The sequence below is a fragment of the Pan paniscus genome, chromosome 19 (genome assembly GCF_029289425.2).
Source record: "Pan paniscus chromosome 19, NHGRI_mPanPan1-v2.0_pri, whole genome shotgun sequence".
Classification (NCBI taxonomy): Eukaryota; Metazoa; Chordata; class Mammalia; order Primates; family Hominidae; genus Pan; species Pan paniscus.
In genome coordinates, this window is record NC_073268.2 from 10,843,648 (window position 1) to 10,864,006 (window position 20,359).

General features: G+C 43.2%; 2 protein-coding genes across 8 annotated transcripts in view; one reads left to right on the forward strand and one right to left on the reverse strand.

Moving 5' to 3' along the window:
• SPATA22 (spermatogenesis associated 22) overlaps nt 1-20,359 on the reverse strand; it is a 411,549-nt gene that overhangs the window by 131,814 nt on the left and 259,376 nt on the right. The gene's annotated exons all lie outside the window — the stretch shown is intronic.
• Nucleotides 11,867-19,977, forward strand: LOC129394411 (olfactory receptor 1D2-like). Its single transcript, XM_055101371.2, is given in 3 exon segments — nt 11,867-12,696; nt 12,699-13,046; nt 13,049-19,977. Coding segments are annotated over 3 exon segments (957 nt in total). The 5' UTR covers nt 11,867-12,182; the 3' UTR covers nt 13,144-19,977.

Below are 20,359 nucleotides of genomic sequence, written 5' to 3' on the forward strand. Positions count from 1 at the left end.
TCTTACAGATAATTCAAAATAGCTGTGTTAAGGAAATGAAAAGAAATTCAAGATAACACAGTGAAGAAATTCAGAATTCTATCAGGTAAATTTCACAAAGAGATTGAAATTATTAAAAAGAATCAAGCAGAAATTCTAGAGTTGAAATACTACAGGGAAACATTGGAGAAACTCTCAAGGACCTTGGTCTGGGCAACAATTTCTTGAGTAATATCCCAGAAGCAGAGGCAACCAAAGCAAACATGGACAAATGGGATCACATCAGGTTAAAAAGCTTCTGTGCAAAGGAAATAATCAACAAAGTGAAGAGAAAACCCACAGGATGGGAGGAAATATTCGCAAACTACTCATCTGACAAGGGATTAATAATCAGAATGTATAAGGAGCTCAAACAACCCTACAGGAAAAAATCTAATAATTAAAAATTGGCAAAATATTTGAATAGACATTTCTCAAAAGAAGATATACAAATGGCAAACAGACATATGAAAAGGTGCTCAATATCATTGATTGTCAGAGAAATGCAAATCAAAACTACAATGAGATACCATCTCATCCCAGTTAAAATGGCTCTTATCCAAGAGACAGGCAGTAACAAATGTTGGTGAGCATGAGAAGAAAAGGGGACCCTCATCCACTATTGATGTGCATGTACATTAATACAAGCACTATGGAGAACAGTTTGGAGGTTCTTCAAAAAAAAAAAAAAACAACTAAAATTAGAGTTACCATATGATCCAGAAATCCTGTTATGAGGTATATACTCAAAAGAAAGGAAATAAGTATATTGAAGAGATATCTGTACGCCCCTGTTTGTTGCAGCATTGTTTACAATTGTCAAGATTTGAAAACAACCACAGTGTCCATCAACAGATGATTGGATAAAGAAAATGTGGTATATATACACAATGGAGCACTATGCAACCATAAAAAAAGAATGAAATCCTAAATGTGGAGAAATAGGAACGCTTTTACGCTGCTGGTGGGAATGTAAATTAGTTCAACCATTGTGGAAGACAGTGTGGCGATTCCTCTAGGATCTAGAACCAGAAATACCATTTGACCCAGCAATCCCACTACTGAGTATATACCCAAAGGATTATAAATCATTCTACTATAAAGACACATGCACATGTATGTTTATTGTGGCAGTATTCACAATAGCAAAGACTTGGAACCAACTCAAATGCCCATCAATGACAGACTGGATAAAGAAAATGTGGCACATATACACCATGGAATACTATGCAGCCATAAAAAAGGATGAGTTCATATCCTTTGCAGGGACATGGATGAAGCTGGAAACCATCATTCTCAGCAAACGATTGCAAGAACAGAAAACCAAACACCACATGTTCTCACTCATAAGTGGGAGTTGCACAATGAGAACACATGGACACTGGGAGGGGAACATCACACACCAGGGCCTGCCGCAGGGTGGGGTGGGGGACTAGGGGAGGGATAGCATTAGGAGAAATACTTAATGTAGATGATGGGTTGATGGGTGCAGCAAACCACCATGGCACGTGTATACCTACGTAACAAACCTGCATGTTCTGCACATGTATCCCAGAACTTAAAGTATAATAAAAATAAAAATAAAAAAGAATCATAATTGAATAAAAGTAATTCTACCACTAAAAAAAGAATGAGATTTGAAACAACATAGATGGAACTGCAGGACATTATGTTAAGTGAAATAAGTCAGGCACAGAAAGACAAACTTCATATTTTCTCACTTATTTCTGGGAGCTAAAAATAAAAACAAACCCATGGAGATAGAAAGTAGAAGGATGATTACCCGAGGGTGGGAAGGGGAGTGGGAGGATGGGGGAGAAGCGGGAATGATTAATGTGTACAAAAAAATAGAATGAATAATATCTAATATTTGATAGCTCAACAGGGTGACTATAGTCCATAATAATTTAATTGTACATTTAAAAATAACTAAAAGAGTATAATTGGATTGTTTGTAACACGAAGTATAAATGCTTGAGGGGATGAATACCTCGTTTTCCATGATGCGGTTATTCCACATTGCATGCTTGTATCAGGTTATCTTGTGTGCCTCATTAATATACACACCTATTATATACCCACAAAAATTAAAAATAAACAAGTAAAAAATAAAAATAATGAGCATTATGAACCACTATATGCCTAATATATATAACTGACAATTTCCTGGAAAAACATAACATGCCAAAATTGGCCCAAGAAATAGAGAATTGAACAGATGCTAAATATTGAAGAAAGTAAAATGGTAGTTATTGGCTTCCTAACATCCCTTCAAAAAAACCTCCAGGAGGCCCAGCGCGGTGGCTTACGCCTGTAGTCCCAGCACTTTGGGAGGCCAAGGCGGGTGGATCAAGAGGTCAGGAGATCTAGACCATCCTGGCTAATGTGGTGAAACCCCATCTCTACTAAAAAATACAAAAAATTAGCTGGGCGTGGTGGCAGACGCCTGTAGTCCCAGCTACTCGGGAGGCTGAGGCAGGAGAATGGTGTGAACCCAGGAGGTGGAGCTTGCAGTGAGCCGAGATCGCGCCACTGCACTTCAGCCTGGGCGACAGAGTGAGACTCTGTCTAAAAAAAAAAAAAAAAAAAAAAGTTGGAAAAGAATTCAAAGAAATGAAGACCTCTTCTTTAGACCTCCCCTTTCCCTCTCCTGTTCTGTAGATGATCTCATCTGACTCGACGGCTCAAGATAATTTTGTATGTCTCCAAATTTGTATCCCCATACAAAACCTCTCACGTATCTCAGTACCCGCCTGCCATCTCCCTGCTCGCCTCTCAGGAGCTTAAACCCTTTCTCGTGTTAATTCATTAAGTACCTCCCCAAATTCCTTAAGAAGAAAATGGAGGCCATCCTTGATCTTCCCTTCTGTTTTATGTCCAAGACCCAGTCCACCACTGAATCTTCAGGATTTCACCTCCAGATGTAGGTAGCTAATGTATGTTCCTATTTTCCCTGGTCCTATCCTAGTTCAAGCAGCCCTCCCCTCCTGCCTGAGCCACTGGTCTTCCAAACTTGCTTCTGTCTGTCTCCAAGCCTTGTCTGCATATAGCAACCCGAATGACCGTCTTTCAACCTATTTGAATCAATCCACTCCCCTGCTCAAAATACTTCAATAACCTTTCATTGTAACTAGGATAAAAAACAGAAAGACTCACCAGCTCCATCTGCCCCTCCTTCCCTCCTGACGTTAATTTGTGTCATCATCTTGCTCACAAAACACTAGCACTGACTTTCTCTCAGTCCTGGAACACAAAAAGCTAATTCCCCACTTTCATGTCCTTGCAGGTGCTGTTTCCTCTCTCTGGAAAGGTCTTTTCTCAGTCCTTTGAGTAGGTGACACCCTCTCAGTTTTCTGGTCTTAGCTTAAATGTCTCTTTCTCAGATATCTTTTCTTTTGTTTTTTTTCTATGTTTAGATGTTTATTTTTTTATTTTTCCATAAGTTATTGGGGTACAGGTGGTGTTTGGTTACATGAGTAAGTTCTTTAGTGGTATTTGTGAGATTCTGGTGCACTCATCACCCGAGCAGTATACACTGCACCTTATTTGTAGTCTTTTATCCCTCACCCCCTACTCTTCCCCCCGAGTCCCCAAAGTCCACGGTATCATTCTTATGCCTTTGCATCCTCATAGCTTAGCTCCTACATATCAGTGAGAACATACGATGTTTGGTTTTTCATTCCTGAGTTACTTCACTTAGAATAATAGTCTACAGTCTCATCCAGGTCACTGCAAATGCTGTTAATTCATTCTTTTTATGGCTGCATAGCATTCCATCATATATATACCACAGTTTCTTTATCCACTCGTTGATCGATGGTTATTAGGGTTGGTTCCACGATTTTGCAATTGCGAATTGTGCTGCTATAAACGTGTGTGCAAGTATCTTTTTCGAATAATGACTTCTTTTCCTCTGGGTAGATGCCCAGTAGTGGGATTGCTGGATCAAACGGTAGTTCTACTTTTAATTCTTTAAGGAATCTCTCCACACTGTTTTCCATAGTGACTATGCTAGTTTACATTCCCACCAGCAGTGTACAAGTGTTCCCTGTTCACTGCATCCACGCCAACATCAGATACCTTTTCTGACCAAGTGATCTAAGAAGTCGATCACTTCTCTTCCCCTATTATCTGTAGCTCAGATTCCCGTTTCCTGGGGGCATTCATCAGTTTGTGATGATTTTATTTCCCGGTCTGTTTACTTTAGAAGACTTCTCCCATACTGGTCTGCAGACTCCAGGAGGGGAGGCAGTTACGTTCATCTTGTTCCTGGTGGTATCTGCAGCATTGAGCCCAATGCCTGCCGTCAACAACACATGAACAGCACAAGAAAAGGATGAACGGCAAGATAAACTCTGGGTATGAGTAGAACTGAGGTTGGTTTTGATGAGAGGTGTCGGGAGTCTGGGCTGCTCCCAGAAAGGGGATGCAGGGGTGAAGACTGAATGCAGGGACTTCAGTAGCAGGTGAGAGGGTACCTTCTCCAAATGACTCTGTGGGATGGCTGGGTGGTGGCACCGAGGCAGCCCTGCCCACCTCATAATCTCCCCATGGAGGGCTTGTTATTGTTAGATTTGAAAAGTAGGGGAAACTGCTGGGCGCGGTGGCTCACGCCTGTAATCCCAGCACTTTGAGAGGCTGAGACAGGCAGATCACGAGGTCAGGAAATTGAGACCATCCTGGCTAACATGGTGAAACTCCTACTAAACTCTATGAAAAATACAAAAAAGTAGCTGGGCGTGGTGGCGGGCGCCTGCAGTCCCAGCTACTTGGGAGGCTGAGGCAGGAGAATCACTTGAACTCGGGAGGCGGAGGTTGCAGTGAACCGAGATCGTGCCACTGCACTCCAGCCTGGGTGATAGAGCGAGACTCGGTCTAGAAAAAAAAAGAAAAAGAAACAAAGAAAAGTAGGGGAAACTAGGCCTAGAACGATAATCATGGCCCATTAGTAGTAGAACTAGGAACAGTGCTGAAATCATTCATATTCTCCTCCAGCACAGTGCCTATGGTGTCACTCTGGCCTGAAGGAGGACTCCAAACTGACATGTTTTACACCTGCCAAGTATGAGGACCAGAGGCACGTTGCTTGAAATCTGTTGGAAGGCAGTAAACTTCCCATAGAAGAGGAAATACAGGGCTAGGTTCAGTCCTATAATCCCAGCACTTTGGGAGGCCAAGGTGGAAAAACTGCTTGAGCCCAGGAGTTTGAGACCAGCTTGGGCAACATGGTGAGACCTCGTCTCTACAAAGAAATAAAAAAAATTAGCCAGGTGTGGTGGCACACACCTGTGGTCCCAGCTACTTGGGAGGCTGAAGTGTCAGGATCGCTTAAGCCTGGGAGGTTGAGGCTGTAGTGAGCAGTGAGGATGGTGCCACTGCACCCCAGCCTGAGCAACAGAGCAAGACCCTGTCTCAAAAATTAAAATAAAAATAAAGAGGAGATACAAAGACAAGATGAGTTGTTAGCCAGATGAGGTGTTGTTTGGCCAGGGTGCTAAAAATCCAATTACTTTATGTGGAGGATATAAGGCTGCGTAGCCTGGTTTGAATCTGAAGTCCTTTCAGCTCTGAGACAGCGGAGCTAGGAGTTTGGTCAGAGAGAGGGTGGGCTGAGGCAGAGAGAGGGTGGGCTGAGGCAGAGAGAGGGCCAGCTGAGGCAGAGAGAGGGAGGACTGAGGCAGAGAGAGGGTGGGCTGAGGCAGAGAGAGGGCCAGCTGAGGCAGAGAGAGGGAGGACTGAGGCAGAGAGAGGGTGGGCTGAGGCAGAGAGAGGGCCAGCTGAGGCAGAGAGAGGGAGGGCTGAGGCAGAGAGAGGGTGGGCTGAGGCAGAGAGAGGGCCAGCTGAGGCAGAGAGAGGGAGGACTGAGGCAGAGAGAGGGTGGGCTGAGGCAGAGAGAGGGCCAGCTGAGGCAGAGAGAGGGAGGGCTGAGGCAGAGAGAGGGTGGGCTGAGGCAGAGAGAGGGTGGGCTGAGGCAGAGAGAGGGCCAGCTGAGGCAGAGAGAGGGAGGGCTGAGGCAGAGAGAGGGTGGGCTGAGGCAGAGAGAGGGTGGGCTGAGGCAGAGAGAGGGCCAGCTGAGGCAGAGAGAGGGAGGACTGAGGTAGAGAGAGGGTGGGCTGAGGCAGAGAGAGGGCCAGCTGAGGCAGAGAGGGTAGGCTGAGGGAGCCATGGTTTGGTCAGACAGAAGGCAGGCTGAGGCAGAGAGAGGGCCAGCTGAGGCAGAGAGAGGGTGGGCTGAGGCAGAGAGAGGGAGGACTGAGGGAGCCATGGTTTGGTCAGAGAGAGGGAGGGCTTTGGGAGCTATGATTTGGGAGAGCCAAGAGCATCCTATCCACCAGAAAGAGGAAAGGGAGATGGAGCAGGAAGGTGTCCATGTGAGGGAGGAGGGAGACTCTGGCCTACTCCTTGTAAAGAAGACTCATTTCCCAAGGCCTTTGCACATAGATATTGAGATTGAGGCAATTACCCAGGTTTATCTGAAGACACCATCTTGGGATTGCCTCCCTGAGGCCTCCCCCAAACTGATAAATAATCCTGACACAGTTCTGACACGGCCCCTTCCTTCCTGACCTGAGGCTCAGGCATCAGCTTTCGGGTCCCGCAGCCTGGCTGGGGCACCCGGTCTTACATTGTGTCTCCTCTCTTCTGGGGACCAAAGGTCCAGGCGCCAGTTCTCCTGTTTTCACCTGTACCCTGCTCCAGCCTTGAGTCCCACAACCAGACTTACGGCCCTGTATGTCCTGACTCTGAACGTTCACTGGATGGAGGAGAAAAGTGGAGGCAGCAGAACCTGTGAATTCTGAGAGCAGCACGGACACTGGGTAAGGTCTGGATGGCTCAGCCTCAGGCTTGATTTCTTTTCTTTTTTCTTCCTTTCCTTTTCCTTCCTTCCTTCCTTCCTCCCTCCCTCCTTCTCTTTCTTTTCTTTTTCTCTTTTCTTTCTCTTTCCTTCCTTCATTCCTTCCTTCCTTCCCTCTTCCTGCCTCCCTCCCTCCTTCCTTTCTTCCTTCTCTCTCTTCCTCCTTCCTTCCTCTTTCTCTTTCTTTCCTTCCTTCTTTCCTTTTTCTTTCCCTTCCTTCCTTCCTCTCATTCCTCTCTCTTCCTTTCTTTCCTTTCTCTTTGCTTTTTCTTTCTTCCTTCCTTCCTTTTTCTCTCTTCTCCATTTCCCTCTCACAAACATCCTTGCATACTTTAAAAACTCTTCGTATAATCTCGCGTATTAGTGTTGGAAGGGAATCGAAGAATCCCTGCAATTATTTTACTGCTTGTTTGCAAAGTGCTGTCACACGCCCTGTTGCATGTGATTCTCACAACCCGCAAGAAAGTCTTTGTGGGTGCGAGGAGGTGGCTCAGGGATGTTGCATGCCCTGCTCGAGGTCATGCAGCCAGGAAACGACAGAGGAGGTACCAAGCACAGTGTCCTGACACCAAGCGTGGAGCCCTTTTCCATATGGCCCCTGCGTTCTCTCCCCTCTTCCCCCAGCCACGCTGCAAGGGGGTTTGTCTCTCTAAGGCCATCTGACCACACAACTGTTCAGAACCACTGACTCTTACGGACTCAGAGCAGTGTTTCCCAAAGCGTAGGATCCAAATCACTGGGTCCTTCCTAAAAAGACTTGGTTCTCAGAGCAGAATTCAAAACAGGGGGCCAGAAAACTGACTTTCTGTGTTGAGGCATCACAGGTGATTCTGATGCACAGGGTCCGGAGACCTTTGCCGTGAGGGCTAGAAAGCAGTGGTATTGATTCCTCTGGGGGTCTCTGGCTTTCCCTGTCACCTGTCAGGAAAGAGTCCCAGAGGGCCCTGAACTCCAGGCACCAGGCTGGTTAGGGAGTGGACTTGAGCGACAGAATAGGGGAATCAAATCTGGTCTTCATCACTCACTAGTCAAGCAATTTCAGGAAACTTACTTTCCAAGCCTCAGTTCCTCATCTATAAAATGGGACGATAGGACCAAGTAGGTTGTCGTGTGAACTAAAGATCTTTATACAAAGTATTTAACACATTGTCTGACCAAATGCTGAGTAAAAGGTGGTGGTTTGCTCAAAAACCAGTTGTTATGTGTTAAATTTGGATTCAAATCCAAGCTTCTGACTCGAAATTTTCTGACATACCAGTGGCACTGAATATCTGAGAACTGGATTTGGGGAATTGGAGTAATGAATCCACTCATTTCCTAAATGCAGGGCCTGCCTCATCCTCTGCCCTTCACCTGGAGCTCCTTCTGGGTTACTCACAGTTCCCACATCTGCATTTATTTATTCTTCATTACTTCAAATTAATAATGTTTCCGATTGAATTTGCAGAACAGGCTCTACACTTTGCTGGCACACTGGCTGGATTTTCGCACAACTGCATTTTTCTCTGTACTGTCCCTTACTTTCTTAGGCTCTTGGGCTCATCACGATTCCTTACTTATTGTTCTCAATTGCACGGAGTGTCGAATATTCTATGCAGTTCAGTTCAGCCCTTGTGTATGGACGCCTACACTATGACTGGCACTGGCTGAGGTCCTGAGGATGCAGTAATGACAATGATGTTTTCCCTGCTGTGGAGGGGCTCACAGTGTCGTGGGAAAACAGACACTTAGGAAAAACATGAGATGGACCATCCTAAAAGAATATGAAGACCAAGATATGACGCAGAACCTGTCACTGTGACCTCTGGGGCGGGAGGAGGTGCTTGACTGGGAGGCTGACAATGGAAGATCAGAGTGGAGAAAGCGCATTTGGTGAAAAGGAAGAGTGAGGCTAAGGATGGAAGGAAAAGTGTTTCTTGCATTCTAGAAGTGCAAGGCCAGGGAGTAGGAGAGGCCACTGGGGATAAAGCAGCCTGGAGCACTGACGAACCGGCCACAAAGTTGGCCTGCTCTGGAGGACGTGGGAAAGCTCAGCTACTACAGGGGCGATACGTGATCTGCTTTGTAATTTCGAAAGCACACCCAATGCAGCATGGGTGCTGAGCCCTTTATATTCTTGCCTTCACCCTCACAGTGACACTGAAGACTCAGTAGCACTAGCATCCGGTGTGGGTGAACCGCATGTTTTTTATATTATTATAGAAGAATAATAAACTGGATTCTTAATTTAACAATTACTATAAACATCTTTCCATATATAAATTAAAAAAATATTAGCATCATTGTTTATGATCATTCCAGAGTGTTCCATTAATTTGATGGATTATGTAATTTTAAAACAGACTTACTGAGATGTAAGTAATGCCATAAAATTCAGCCATTTAAAGTGTACAACGGAATTATTTTTGTTTGTTTGTTGTTGTTGTTGTTTGAGACAAAGTTTCACTCTTGTTGCCCAGGCTGGAGTGCAGTGGCACAATCTCCAGGCTGGAATGCAGTGGCGCGATCTTGGCTCACTGCAACCTCCGCCTCCTGGGTTCAAGCGATTCTCCTGCCTCAGCCTCCCGAGTAGCTGGGACTACAGGCGCCCACCACCACGCCAGGCTAATGTTTTGTATTTTTAGTACAGACGTGGTTTCACCATGTTGGTCAGGCTGGTCTCGAACTCCTGACCTCAGGTGATCCATCTGCCTTGGCTTCCCAAAGTGCTGGGATTACAGGCATGAGCCACTGCACCCGGCCGGAATGGTTTTAATATACTCATGTGCTTTTGCAACTATCACCACATCTAATTCTGCAGCATTTTCATCACTCTCGAAAGAATCCTGTACCCTTTCACAGTCGCTCCTCGTGTTTCCCTCTCCCCAGCTCCTGGGAGCCACCAGTCTACCTTCTGTCTCTATGGATTTGCTTATTCTGTAATCTTTCAAAGAAAATCTCGAATGTTGAATGTTTATGTTATTTCTACACTTTTTTCGATTATTAACAGGTTCTGAGAAACATCTCAGAAAATACCTACATTTTTACATTGTCTGATTATATTAAATTTCTAGAATTAGAATATGCTGAAACAAAAGCATGTCCTTTTTTGTTAGTTTCCCACGTCACAAAATGACATTGTTGAGTGTACGTTTTTCTCCTTTTTTGTGGAAAAATACTTAGTAATTGATGCCGAAAAAATAGTTTTCAAGGATAATAGTGTGTGTGTGTGTGAAAATGAGTTTTTGAACATATTGTTATGATCTTCAAGAAATATAAAATTAAATTTATGAAAGACTAGAAGACCAGATACAAGAAGTCTGCTATTTGCTACAGTGTCCAGCACTGTGATAATGATTCCCGGCATAAAAGCAAAAAGTGTACGATCTCAAGTCTCTTTAATAACTGTCAGTATAACTTATAACAGTGTGACTTAGCTCCAAAAAGTCTATTTCCTTGCAGTATTTTTTGCCATAGTTATTGCATTTTCTTTTGCAAAATAAATGCAGGTGTGATAATGCAAAGTGAGTAAGATTGACCCCCCACCCCACACAAACAGGCTGTGGACCAATCCTGTTTATAAATGTAACTACAAAAGCCACATAAAACATTAGGGAGTCAATTTTAATAGTTTATACCAAGAACACAAGTATGGCTCCATATTGGGAACGCTGTTAACTGTGATAAAAACTTAAAAAGCATCTGCTTAAAGATGCAGCAGCCCTACTTGATTATTAAAATACTCCTGGTAAAATGCAAGCAGAAGGAGAGTTGCTAAATAAACATATCCTCTTCTGCTTAAAGTCCTTTAAGGCTCTTTATTGCATTTGAAATAAAATTTTAGGCTGGGCGCAGTGGCTCACGCCTGTAATCCCAGCACTTTGGGAGGCCGAGGCAGGCAGATCACGAGGTCAGGAGTTTGAGACCAGCCTGACCAACATGGTGAAACCCTGTTTCTACTAAAAATACAAAAATTAGCCGGCCGTGGTGGCGAGCACCTGTAATCCCAGCTACTTGGGAGGCTGAGGCAGGAGAATTGCTTGAATCCGGGAGGTGGAGGTTGCAGTGAGCTGAGATCGCGCCACTGCACTCCAACCTGATGACAAGAGTGAAACTTGGTCTTAAAAAATAAAATAAAATAAAATAAATAAAATAAAATAAAATAAAATAAAATAAAATAAAATAAAAGTACTACCATAACAATCCACTAAATCCACGTGTACTGGCTGTTTCTGAAGTTCCATCCAGTTCTACTCATCGGCTCACTCTAGCATCAGTACGAGGCTTTAGAGTCTGGATATTTGGCAGAGCGGGTTTCCTTCGTTACTCTGTTTCAGTCTTTTCCTAGCTTATTTTCATGCTTACTTTTAGGTAAAATTTAGGTTAGCTTTTGTTTCCCCCAAATCCCATGATCTTGACTTTGAGAGGTTGAGCTTCAGGTTAATGCAAGTGACTATGCGTTACTTTTGGTAATTTTATCTATTTATTAAATGTATATCTTATGTCTCTTGGGAGAATCTGCAGGTCCTGAGCAATTCTTGTTAACATCGTAATACTTAGGTAATGGAAATGGGATTGCTTTGTATTGTATTTTAACCTAATTCATAGATATAATATATGGAATAATGGGCAATATTTGAATACTTTATTACTTAATTTTATCCTTGCCACCCCCATGTTGCACATGAAGGATCCCAGTTCTGGAAGAGCTCAAGTAACCTGCCTGGGATGTCACAGCTAGTCGGTGGTAGTACTCGGATTTGCATTCTGAGGGCACAGGCTTTATGGCTACACTATATGGCTTACTGGGAGCACCATTAGTTTGGGGTCTATTCATTTTGTGTTTGGTAACTTTACTGACATCCCCTTTTATTTCTAGTGACATTTCATCAATTGAGGGTTCCCAGATAGACTATCATATAAGCAAATAATAATTTTTCCCTCTCCTTTCCAATATGTTCCCCTTTGTCTAGTTGTACAATATCTATTTCTTATAATGTATACATCTGTTTTAAAAATCTATACAATGTCATAACATAACATACTCATCTTTAAACATTTCAAGAGTACAGTAAGATGATAGGATTTAAAATAAGTCATAGATATTATTCCTATAATATTGAGTATGCCAGATTAGAAGTTGCTGGAATAATTAAGTTGCACAGGGATTTTCCACGTTCTGTTTTTGTGCCTTATGACTTTGTTGCCTATCTAAACAGATTATAAAATTTAGTCTAAAATATTTTTAATGCTAAGAAAATAGCTGATTTTGCTTATCTTCTTGTCATCTTACAAATTGAGGACACCTTGTAAACATTTGTTGGTGTTAATGTTGCAGAGAGTTGGGGAAATGGATGGAGGCAACCAGAGTGAGAACTCTCAGTTCCTTCTCCTGGGGATCTCAGAGAGTCCTGAGCAGCAGCGGATGCTGTTTTGGATGTTCCTGGTCATGTACCTGGTCACGGTGGTGGGAAATGTGCTCATCATCCTGGCCATCAGCTCTGATTCCCGCCTGCATACCCCCATGTACTTCTTCCTGGCCAACCTCTCCTTCACTGGCCTCTTCTTTGTCACCAACACAATCCCCAAGATGCTGGTGAACCTCCAGTCCCAGAACAAAGCCATCTCCTACGCAGGGTGTCTGACACAGCTCTACTTCCTGGTCTCCTTGGTGGCCCTGGACAACCTCAACCTGGCCGTGATGGCGTATGATCGCTATGTGGCCATCTGCCGTCCCCTCCACTATGTCACAGCCATGAGCCCTGGGCTCTGTATCTTGCTCCTCTCCTTGTGTTGGGTGTTCTCTGCCCTCTATGGCCTCATCCATATCCTCCTCATGACCAGGTGACCTTCTGTGGGTCTCAAAAGATCCACTACCTCTTCTGTGACATGTACTTCCTGCTGAGGCTGGCATGTTCCAACATCCACGTCAACCACACAGTACTGGTTGCCACGGGCTGCTTCATCTTCCTCATCCCCTTAGGTTTCATGATCACATCCTATGCCTGCATTGTCAGAGCCATCCTCCAAATACCCTCAGCCACTGGGAAATACAAGGCCTTCTCCACCTGTGCTTCCCATTTGGCTGTGGTCTCCCTCTTCTATGGGACTCTGGGTATGGTGTACCTGCAGCCCCTCCAAACCTACTCCATGAAGGACTCAGTAGCCACAGTGATGTATGCAGTGGTGACGCCATGATTAACCCTTTCATCTACAGCCTGAGGAACAAGGACATGCATGGGGCTCTGGGAAGACTTCGCCAAGGAAAAGCCTTCCAGAAGTTGACATGAGGGGTAATTTTGGGCATTGAAGTGGAGACAGAAAATTTCCTCCACCGTGAGCAAGGCCTGTGGGGGATATCGGAGTGATTAGAACACAGGTCCAGCTCAGAATGAGTTTATGGATTTGTGGTGAAGCAAAGACGCCTCCATCTAACCCAACTGCAGCTGCACCAGACCCATCTGCTTCAACTTTTATGTAACAAGTTGTGAGTTGTCTTTCAGTGGCCATGGCTCCTTAGGTCATGTGATCTGAGTATGCTCGGATGAACCAAGCATGAAACCACAGGAGAAACTAAGCGATGGGGCTGAAGCTTTTTCTTTTTTTTTTTTTTTTTTTTGAGACAGAGTCTGGCTCTGTCACCCAGGCTGGAGTGCAGTGGCATGATCTCAGCTCACTGCAACCTCCACCTCCTGGGTTCAAGCAATTCTCCTGCCTCAGCCTCCCAAGTAGCTGGGACTACAGGTGCCCACCACAACGCCTGGCTAATTTTTTTGTATTTTAGTGGAGACAGGGTTTCTCCATGTTGGCCAGGACAGTCTAGATCTCCTGACCTCATGATCTGCCCGCCTTGGCCTCCCAAAGTGCTATGATTACAGGAGTGAGCCACTGGGCCTGGCCATAATTTTTGTACTTTTAGTAGAGACAGGGTTTCACCATGTTGACCAGGCTGGTCTCGAACTCCTGACCTCAGGTGATCCACCTGCCTCGGCCTCCCAAAGTGTGGTGAGAGATGAAGTCCCTGGACTTCCTGGGTAGAGTGGGACTTGGAGAACTTTTCTTTCTAGCAAGAGGATTGTAAAATGCACCAATCAGCACTCTGTAGCTAGGATTGTAATATGCACCAATCAGTGCTCTGTAGCTAGCAAGGGGATTGTAAAATGCACCAATCAGCACTCTGTAAAATGCACCAATCAGCAGGATCCTAAAAGTAGCCAATAACAGGGAGGATTGAAAAAAAGGGCATTCTGATAGGACAGAAACGGAACAGGGGTGGGGACAAATAACAGAATAAAAGCTGGCCACCCCTCAGCCAGCAGCGGCAACACACTCTGGTCTCCTTGCATGCTATGGAAGCTTTGTTCTTTTGCTCTTCACAATATTTCTTGCTGCTACTCACTCTTTGGGTCCATGTCATCTTTAAGAGCTGTAACACATCGTGAAGGTCCACAGCTCCATCCTTGAAGTTAGCAAGACCATGAACCCACTGGAAGGAACCAACTCCGGACACTCTGGGATTATAGATGTGAGCATTTAATAATTTAATACCTGCCTCTGCTTTTGCTTCCCAGATTCTCAGCTTCAGGAGAAGCAGCTCCACTCTTACTGCTTTCGCTAACTTCATTTCCCTAACACTATATTGCCATTGTTTTAATACATTCTTCTTTATCCTATGGGAATAGTTGTCTCTCATTATTATTTTCATTTGAATAGCTCTGATGTAATAAGGTTTATCTTTTTCCTGGTATTTGTTAACAATTTGCATTTTTTGTTAATCACTCTTGTGCATTTTATTTTTGGTTGTGTATTGTTCAATTTCCAGTACCATGGAATCTCTATGTATGTCTCTCCTTCAGAAGTAACCATGACGCTGAATTTTGTGTTTGTCATTTTCTTCCTTCACTCCAACCCGCGGGGAGTACAATTCAGCATGAGATTTGGGTAGGGACACAGAGCCAAAACTTATCAGTGTCCATTCACCTACAGATGGACATTTGGGTTGTGGGGCAGGCAGCCTCTAAAATGTCTCCCAATGATTGCTGCCTCACGGTATTCATAGCTGTATATAGTCCCCTCTCTTGGGTGTGGGTGAAATCTAGGGACTTGCTTCTAACAAAGAGAATACAGTAAAACTAATGACTTCTGAGATTAAGTTATAAAAGACTATGATTTCCATCTCCTCTCTTTCTGGCTCTCTTCTCGATTGCTCTGTGGAAGGAAGCAGACGTGTTTTGAGAGGCCTTAGTAGCAAGGAACTGAAGGCAGCCTCCAGCCAACAGACAGTGAGGCACTGAGGCCCCCAGTCCAACAACCAGCAAAATGTGGAAACTTACCAGGGATCACGTGAATGAGCATGGAAGCTTATCCCTCCCTGGTCAAGCCTTGAGACAGCTGCACCACTGGCTGATACCGCTAAGGCAGCCTCATGAGAGAACCCGGACCCAGTATTTCTGATGCAAATTTGGCATCCTAATTGAGATGTGCTGTAAGTTTAAAAAACACGTACCAGGCCAGGCGCGGTGGCTCACTCCTGTAATCCCAGCACTTTGGGAGGCTGAGGCGGGTGGATCACGAGGTAAAGAGATCGAGACCATCCTGGCCAACGTAGTGAAACCCTGTACCTACTAAAAATACAAAAATTAGCCGGGCATGCTGGCATGCACCTGTAGTCCCAGCTACTCGGGAGGCTGAGGCAGGAGAATTGCTTGAACCTGGGAGGCGGAGGTTGTGGTGAACCGAGATCGCGCCACTGCGCTCCAGCCTGGCAACAGAGCAAGACTCCGTCTAAAAAAACAAAACAAAACAAACAAACAAACAAAAAAAAACACATACCAGATTTCAAAGACTATGAAATATAAAAATGTAAAATCTGTCACTTATAATTTTTTATTTTTAAAATATTTTTCTTTTTTCACTACAACCATGACAGATGAAAAATTTTAAATATTAACATGTTGAAGTGGTAATATTTTAGATTATTGAATTAAATAAAATACATCATTAATTTCACCTGTTTCTTTTTACTTTTATTAAAGTGGCTCTTGAAAAATTTAAATTACGTATGTGGTTCATATGAAATTTCTATTGGATAGCACTACTCTGGATGATAGCTTCTTCTTCCAGAAATGACTTATTTTTGAGTCTGGCAGGCAGAAAGGGTAGGAGTAGATCCCTTTTATCCAACCCATGATCGAGTTAGTTGCTTAAAGCTGAGTTTCATTCTTTGCGAGGCTTGGCCTATTTCCGATTATGCCTTACTCCTAGAATGTATAGCATGCTAAAAGTCCCATTTCAAAGCTGAGAGTGTTTATTGTACTTTTCCCTTTGGCAGCACCTTACCTGCAAGTTTTCTCTCTCCAGCCCCATAAGCCGCTAAAACTCTGCTCACTTCTTAGCCTCTCAGCTACACTCTCTGCTATCTCAGTCCCTGTGTTGGAGTCAGCAAATGCGTTTTGAGGGGAAGCAGTTCAATCATTAGCAGTCTGTTTTTGGGATTCCTTTCTCTTCTGGGTTTTGGCCCAAGTCAGACTTGGTAGCTCTTTTTTGTCTCTCAGACTTTTGGTGGCAAGGTCATTTCTTTGCTTGATGAGGAGCAAGAGTCTAGAGTTGTCCTTTTCTACCAGAGTTCCCTGAGGGAATTAACTGAACGTCCCAAAACATACACTCTGTCATGTACTAACTTCCGTCCTATGCGTCTAGAATGTTGCCAGCTATGTATCTTTGGGGAAATTTAGAAAATAGTCGAGTCATTTTGTGTAGGGCTTAATTCTCTCATGGAAACTGAGTTGAGCAATGCTAGTGTAAAGAATCTTGTTAAGGTAACTTAGGTCACACACCCATATAGAACCATCACACCGTCGCCAGGCCATTAGATATTCTGATACCCCCACTCTGGAGCCTTGGCTGGAACCACACTCCCTGGAGCCACCTGGATGCCAAACAGAAATTGGCAGCTGTCAGAAAGGGAGAAGCAGAAGTCGGAAAGACCATAAATGTTCACCACCAGCAGTTATCAATAAAATAAAATGTAGAGTCCTGGTTTACACTCCAACATGTAAAGAGCCTAGAAGTCATCAGTCCTATTCCCACAAGAAAAAGCGCAACAAATTCCAAAGCAACAACTCTTCTTAGATTCCTCAAAGAACTCAAGTCACAGGGAAAGCTGCTGCTCTGAAAACAGGAGAGAGGTGAATACAAAGAATCACGGCTTAACTGGAACAGAAGCCTACGAGCAGAAGCCCACTGCTGGGGCCAGCACAGGTACACACACTGAGACCACGATTGACAAGCGGGAGAATCGGTGTGAACTAGCTTGGGAATTAGAAACTCTGGGCTGGGGTGTGGGGAGTCTTAAGAGGACCCTCACAGTTTCCTGAGTTTTACCTCCAGGAACACCACCAGATTCTTACTGTGAAGATTTTAGAAGGATCCTTTTATGCTTCTGACAGGGGGAGGAGAAAAGCAACCCCTGTCAGACCCCCAAAACAGCAATTTTGAAATGTGCTCAGAGTATATTTCCTTAATAATGGCTGGTCTCAAGAGAAATGATTTTACCAGAGCCTAACCCATTGTAGGTTTTTGTTTTTGTTTTTGGAGACAGAGTTTTGCTCTTATCACCTAGGATGGAGTGCAATGGGGCAATCTCGGCTCACTGCAACCTCTGCCTCCTGGGTTCAAGTGATTCTCCTGCCTCAGCCTCTGGAGTAGCTGGGATTACAGGCATGCACCACCATGCCCGTCTAACTTTTTGTATTATTAATAGAGATGGGATTTCACCATGTTGGCCGGGCTGGTCTTGAACTACTGACCCCAGGTGATCCACCTGCCTTGGCCTCCCAAAGTGCTGGGATTACAGGTGTAAGCCACCATGCCTGCCCCAACTATAGGTTTTACCAGAGCCTAATTGACAATGTGGGGGAAGAAAAATATCCAGCTCCCTCTAACCTTCAACATGGAGGAAGGGAAATACCCAACTCTAAACTTCCTGTCTCACTTAAGGGAGAGGAGGAAGCTGAGTGGTGCTTGTGAAATAACAGTGCAGGGGCACAAACTCATCATGAGATCTGAGTAAGACCGAGACCTAATCACAGGATTATAGAATGCTTTCCTTGCCCCCGCATCTCACCACCACACCAGTAGGGCTCCTATATGCTAACGGGATTACAATGGAAAGAAGTGCAAGACTCCAACCCTATTTAAGAAGAAATATATACAGAAACCCAAAGACAATGGGGAGATAAACACAAGGACACCAGAGAAAATTTTACCCACTGATATCTATGGCTACAGCAAATAGTAAACACAGCCTAAACTCTGGCCATATAAACACAACACTTCCCACTAAAGGCCTATTTACCATAGTTCCCTTTACCCATACATGATGTCCAGCATTCAACAAAAATTACAAGACATGGTAAAAGGCAAAACACACAGTCTGAAGAGACAAAGCAAGTATGAGAACCAGAATCAGATATGACAGAGATTTTGGAATTATCAGATTGGGAATTTAAAATAACTGTGATTAACATGCAAAGGGATCTAATGGAAGAAAAGTGTACAATATGTAAGATGGTTAATGTAAGCAGAGAGATGGAAACTTTAAGAATCAAAAGGAAATGCTAGAAATCCAAAGCACCATAACAAAAATGAAGAATGCCTTTGACGGGTGCATAGAGTGAAATGTTTGTCAAAATTCATGTGTTGAAATCTAATCTCTAATGTGATGGTATTTGGGGATGGGGCTTTGGGGAAACGATTAGGTCATGAGAGCAGAGCCCTCATGGAAGGGATTAGTGCTTTACAAAATGAGCCCGAGAGCTCCTTTGTCCTTTGCATTATGTACAGATGCAATGAGAAAACAGCCACCTATGACTCAGAAAGTGGGCTCTCATTAGATACCAGGTCCTTTGGCAGCACCTTGATATTGGACTTCCCAGCCTCCAGAACTGTGAGAAATAAATTTCTCTTGTTTATAAGCCACTCACTCTATGTATTCCGTTATAGCAGCCCAGATGGACTAAGACAATGGCCTCATCAATAGACTAGAGATGCCTGAGGGGAAAAAAAATCTGTGAACTTGAAGTTATGTCAATAGAGCTTGAAGATATGTGAATAGGAACTTCTCAAACTAAAAAGCAAATAGAAAAAAATGATAAAACTAAAAGAGAATGTCCAAAAACTGTGGGATAATTAGGAAAGATGTAACTTATACATAATGGTAAGACCAGAAGGAGAAGAGAGAGAAACAGGGACAGAATAAATATTTGAAGTAATAGTGTCTGAGAATTTTCCAACATTAATAACAGACACCAAATCGTAGATCTAGGAAACTCAGCGAACAACAAAATAGGATAAATACCAAATAATCTACATGTAGAAATACCATATTTAAACTTTAGAAAATGAAAGAAAAGATAAAAACTTGAAAGAAGGCAAGGGATGAAAAACCAACTTTACCTATAGAGGAAAACAAGTAAGGATAATCTTGGATGCTGGTCAAAGGGCACAAAGTTTCAATTAGGCGGAAGGAGTACGTTCTGGAGTTCTATTGTACAGCATGACAACTATAGTTAATAATAATGTATTATGCCCTTGAAATCTGCTAGGAATAGATTTTAAATGTTCTCATCACACACACAAAACCATAACTATATGAGGTGATGAACATGTAAATTAGCTCAATTGTGGTAATCATTTCACAATATATACGTTTATCAAACCATGCTTTATAGCGTAGGTACAATTTTTTATTTCTTAATCATACTCCAATAAACCTAGAAAAAATTCAATTAAAATACTATAATTTTTCAACTTTCAGATTGTAAAAATTAAAGACACTATTTATAATAGCCCTTGACAGTAGGGATGTGAGTAAACAGACACTACCATAATTCAGTGAATTTATAAGCTGGTGCAAAAGTTTCAAAAATTAAGAAAGGTGTGTATGCATATCTCAAAATGTGTATTTGCACATCCTTTAATCTGATAAAGTTATTCATAAGAATGAATCGCAGGGAACTAATTCTAGAGATTTGGAAAGACAGCACTGTAAGAATATTCATCACAACGTTGTTGTTGCAAAACAATTGAAAATAACCCAAATTATAGAAATAGAGGTTTAATGAAAGAAATTGTGACTTACATGTTTAATGATATACTGTGCCACCATTAAAACAGATAAAGCAGGATGTTAGTCTTCATTATGTAAAAGATTGTATGGCACAATATGCAGGAAAAACAGGAAGCAGATCACAGAACAGTACGGTTCCACTGATGTGAAATGGGCATATCATATATACAGGACATCGCTAGAGGAAAAAACACAACAATTTTCAGAGGCGTTAACTCTGAACAGTGTGATTTTTGGTGCAGTGAAGGAACATTTGGATTTTTATTTCCTACTTGACAAAATAATATCGTCTGAATGTTTCCACTATTAGGTATAACATTCTGAATAATTTTTAAAATAAATATATTTACACTGGGAAGGAAGGAAGACAGGCATGC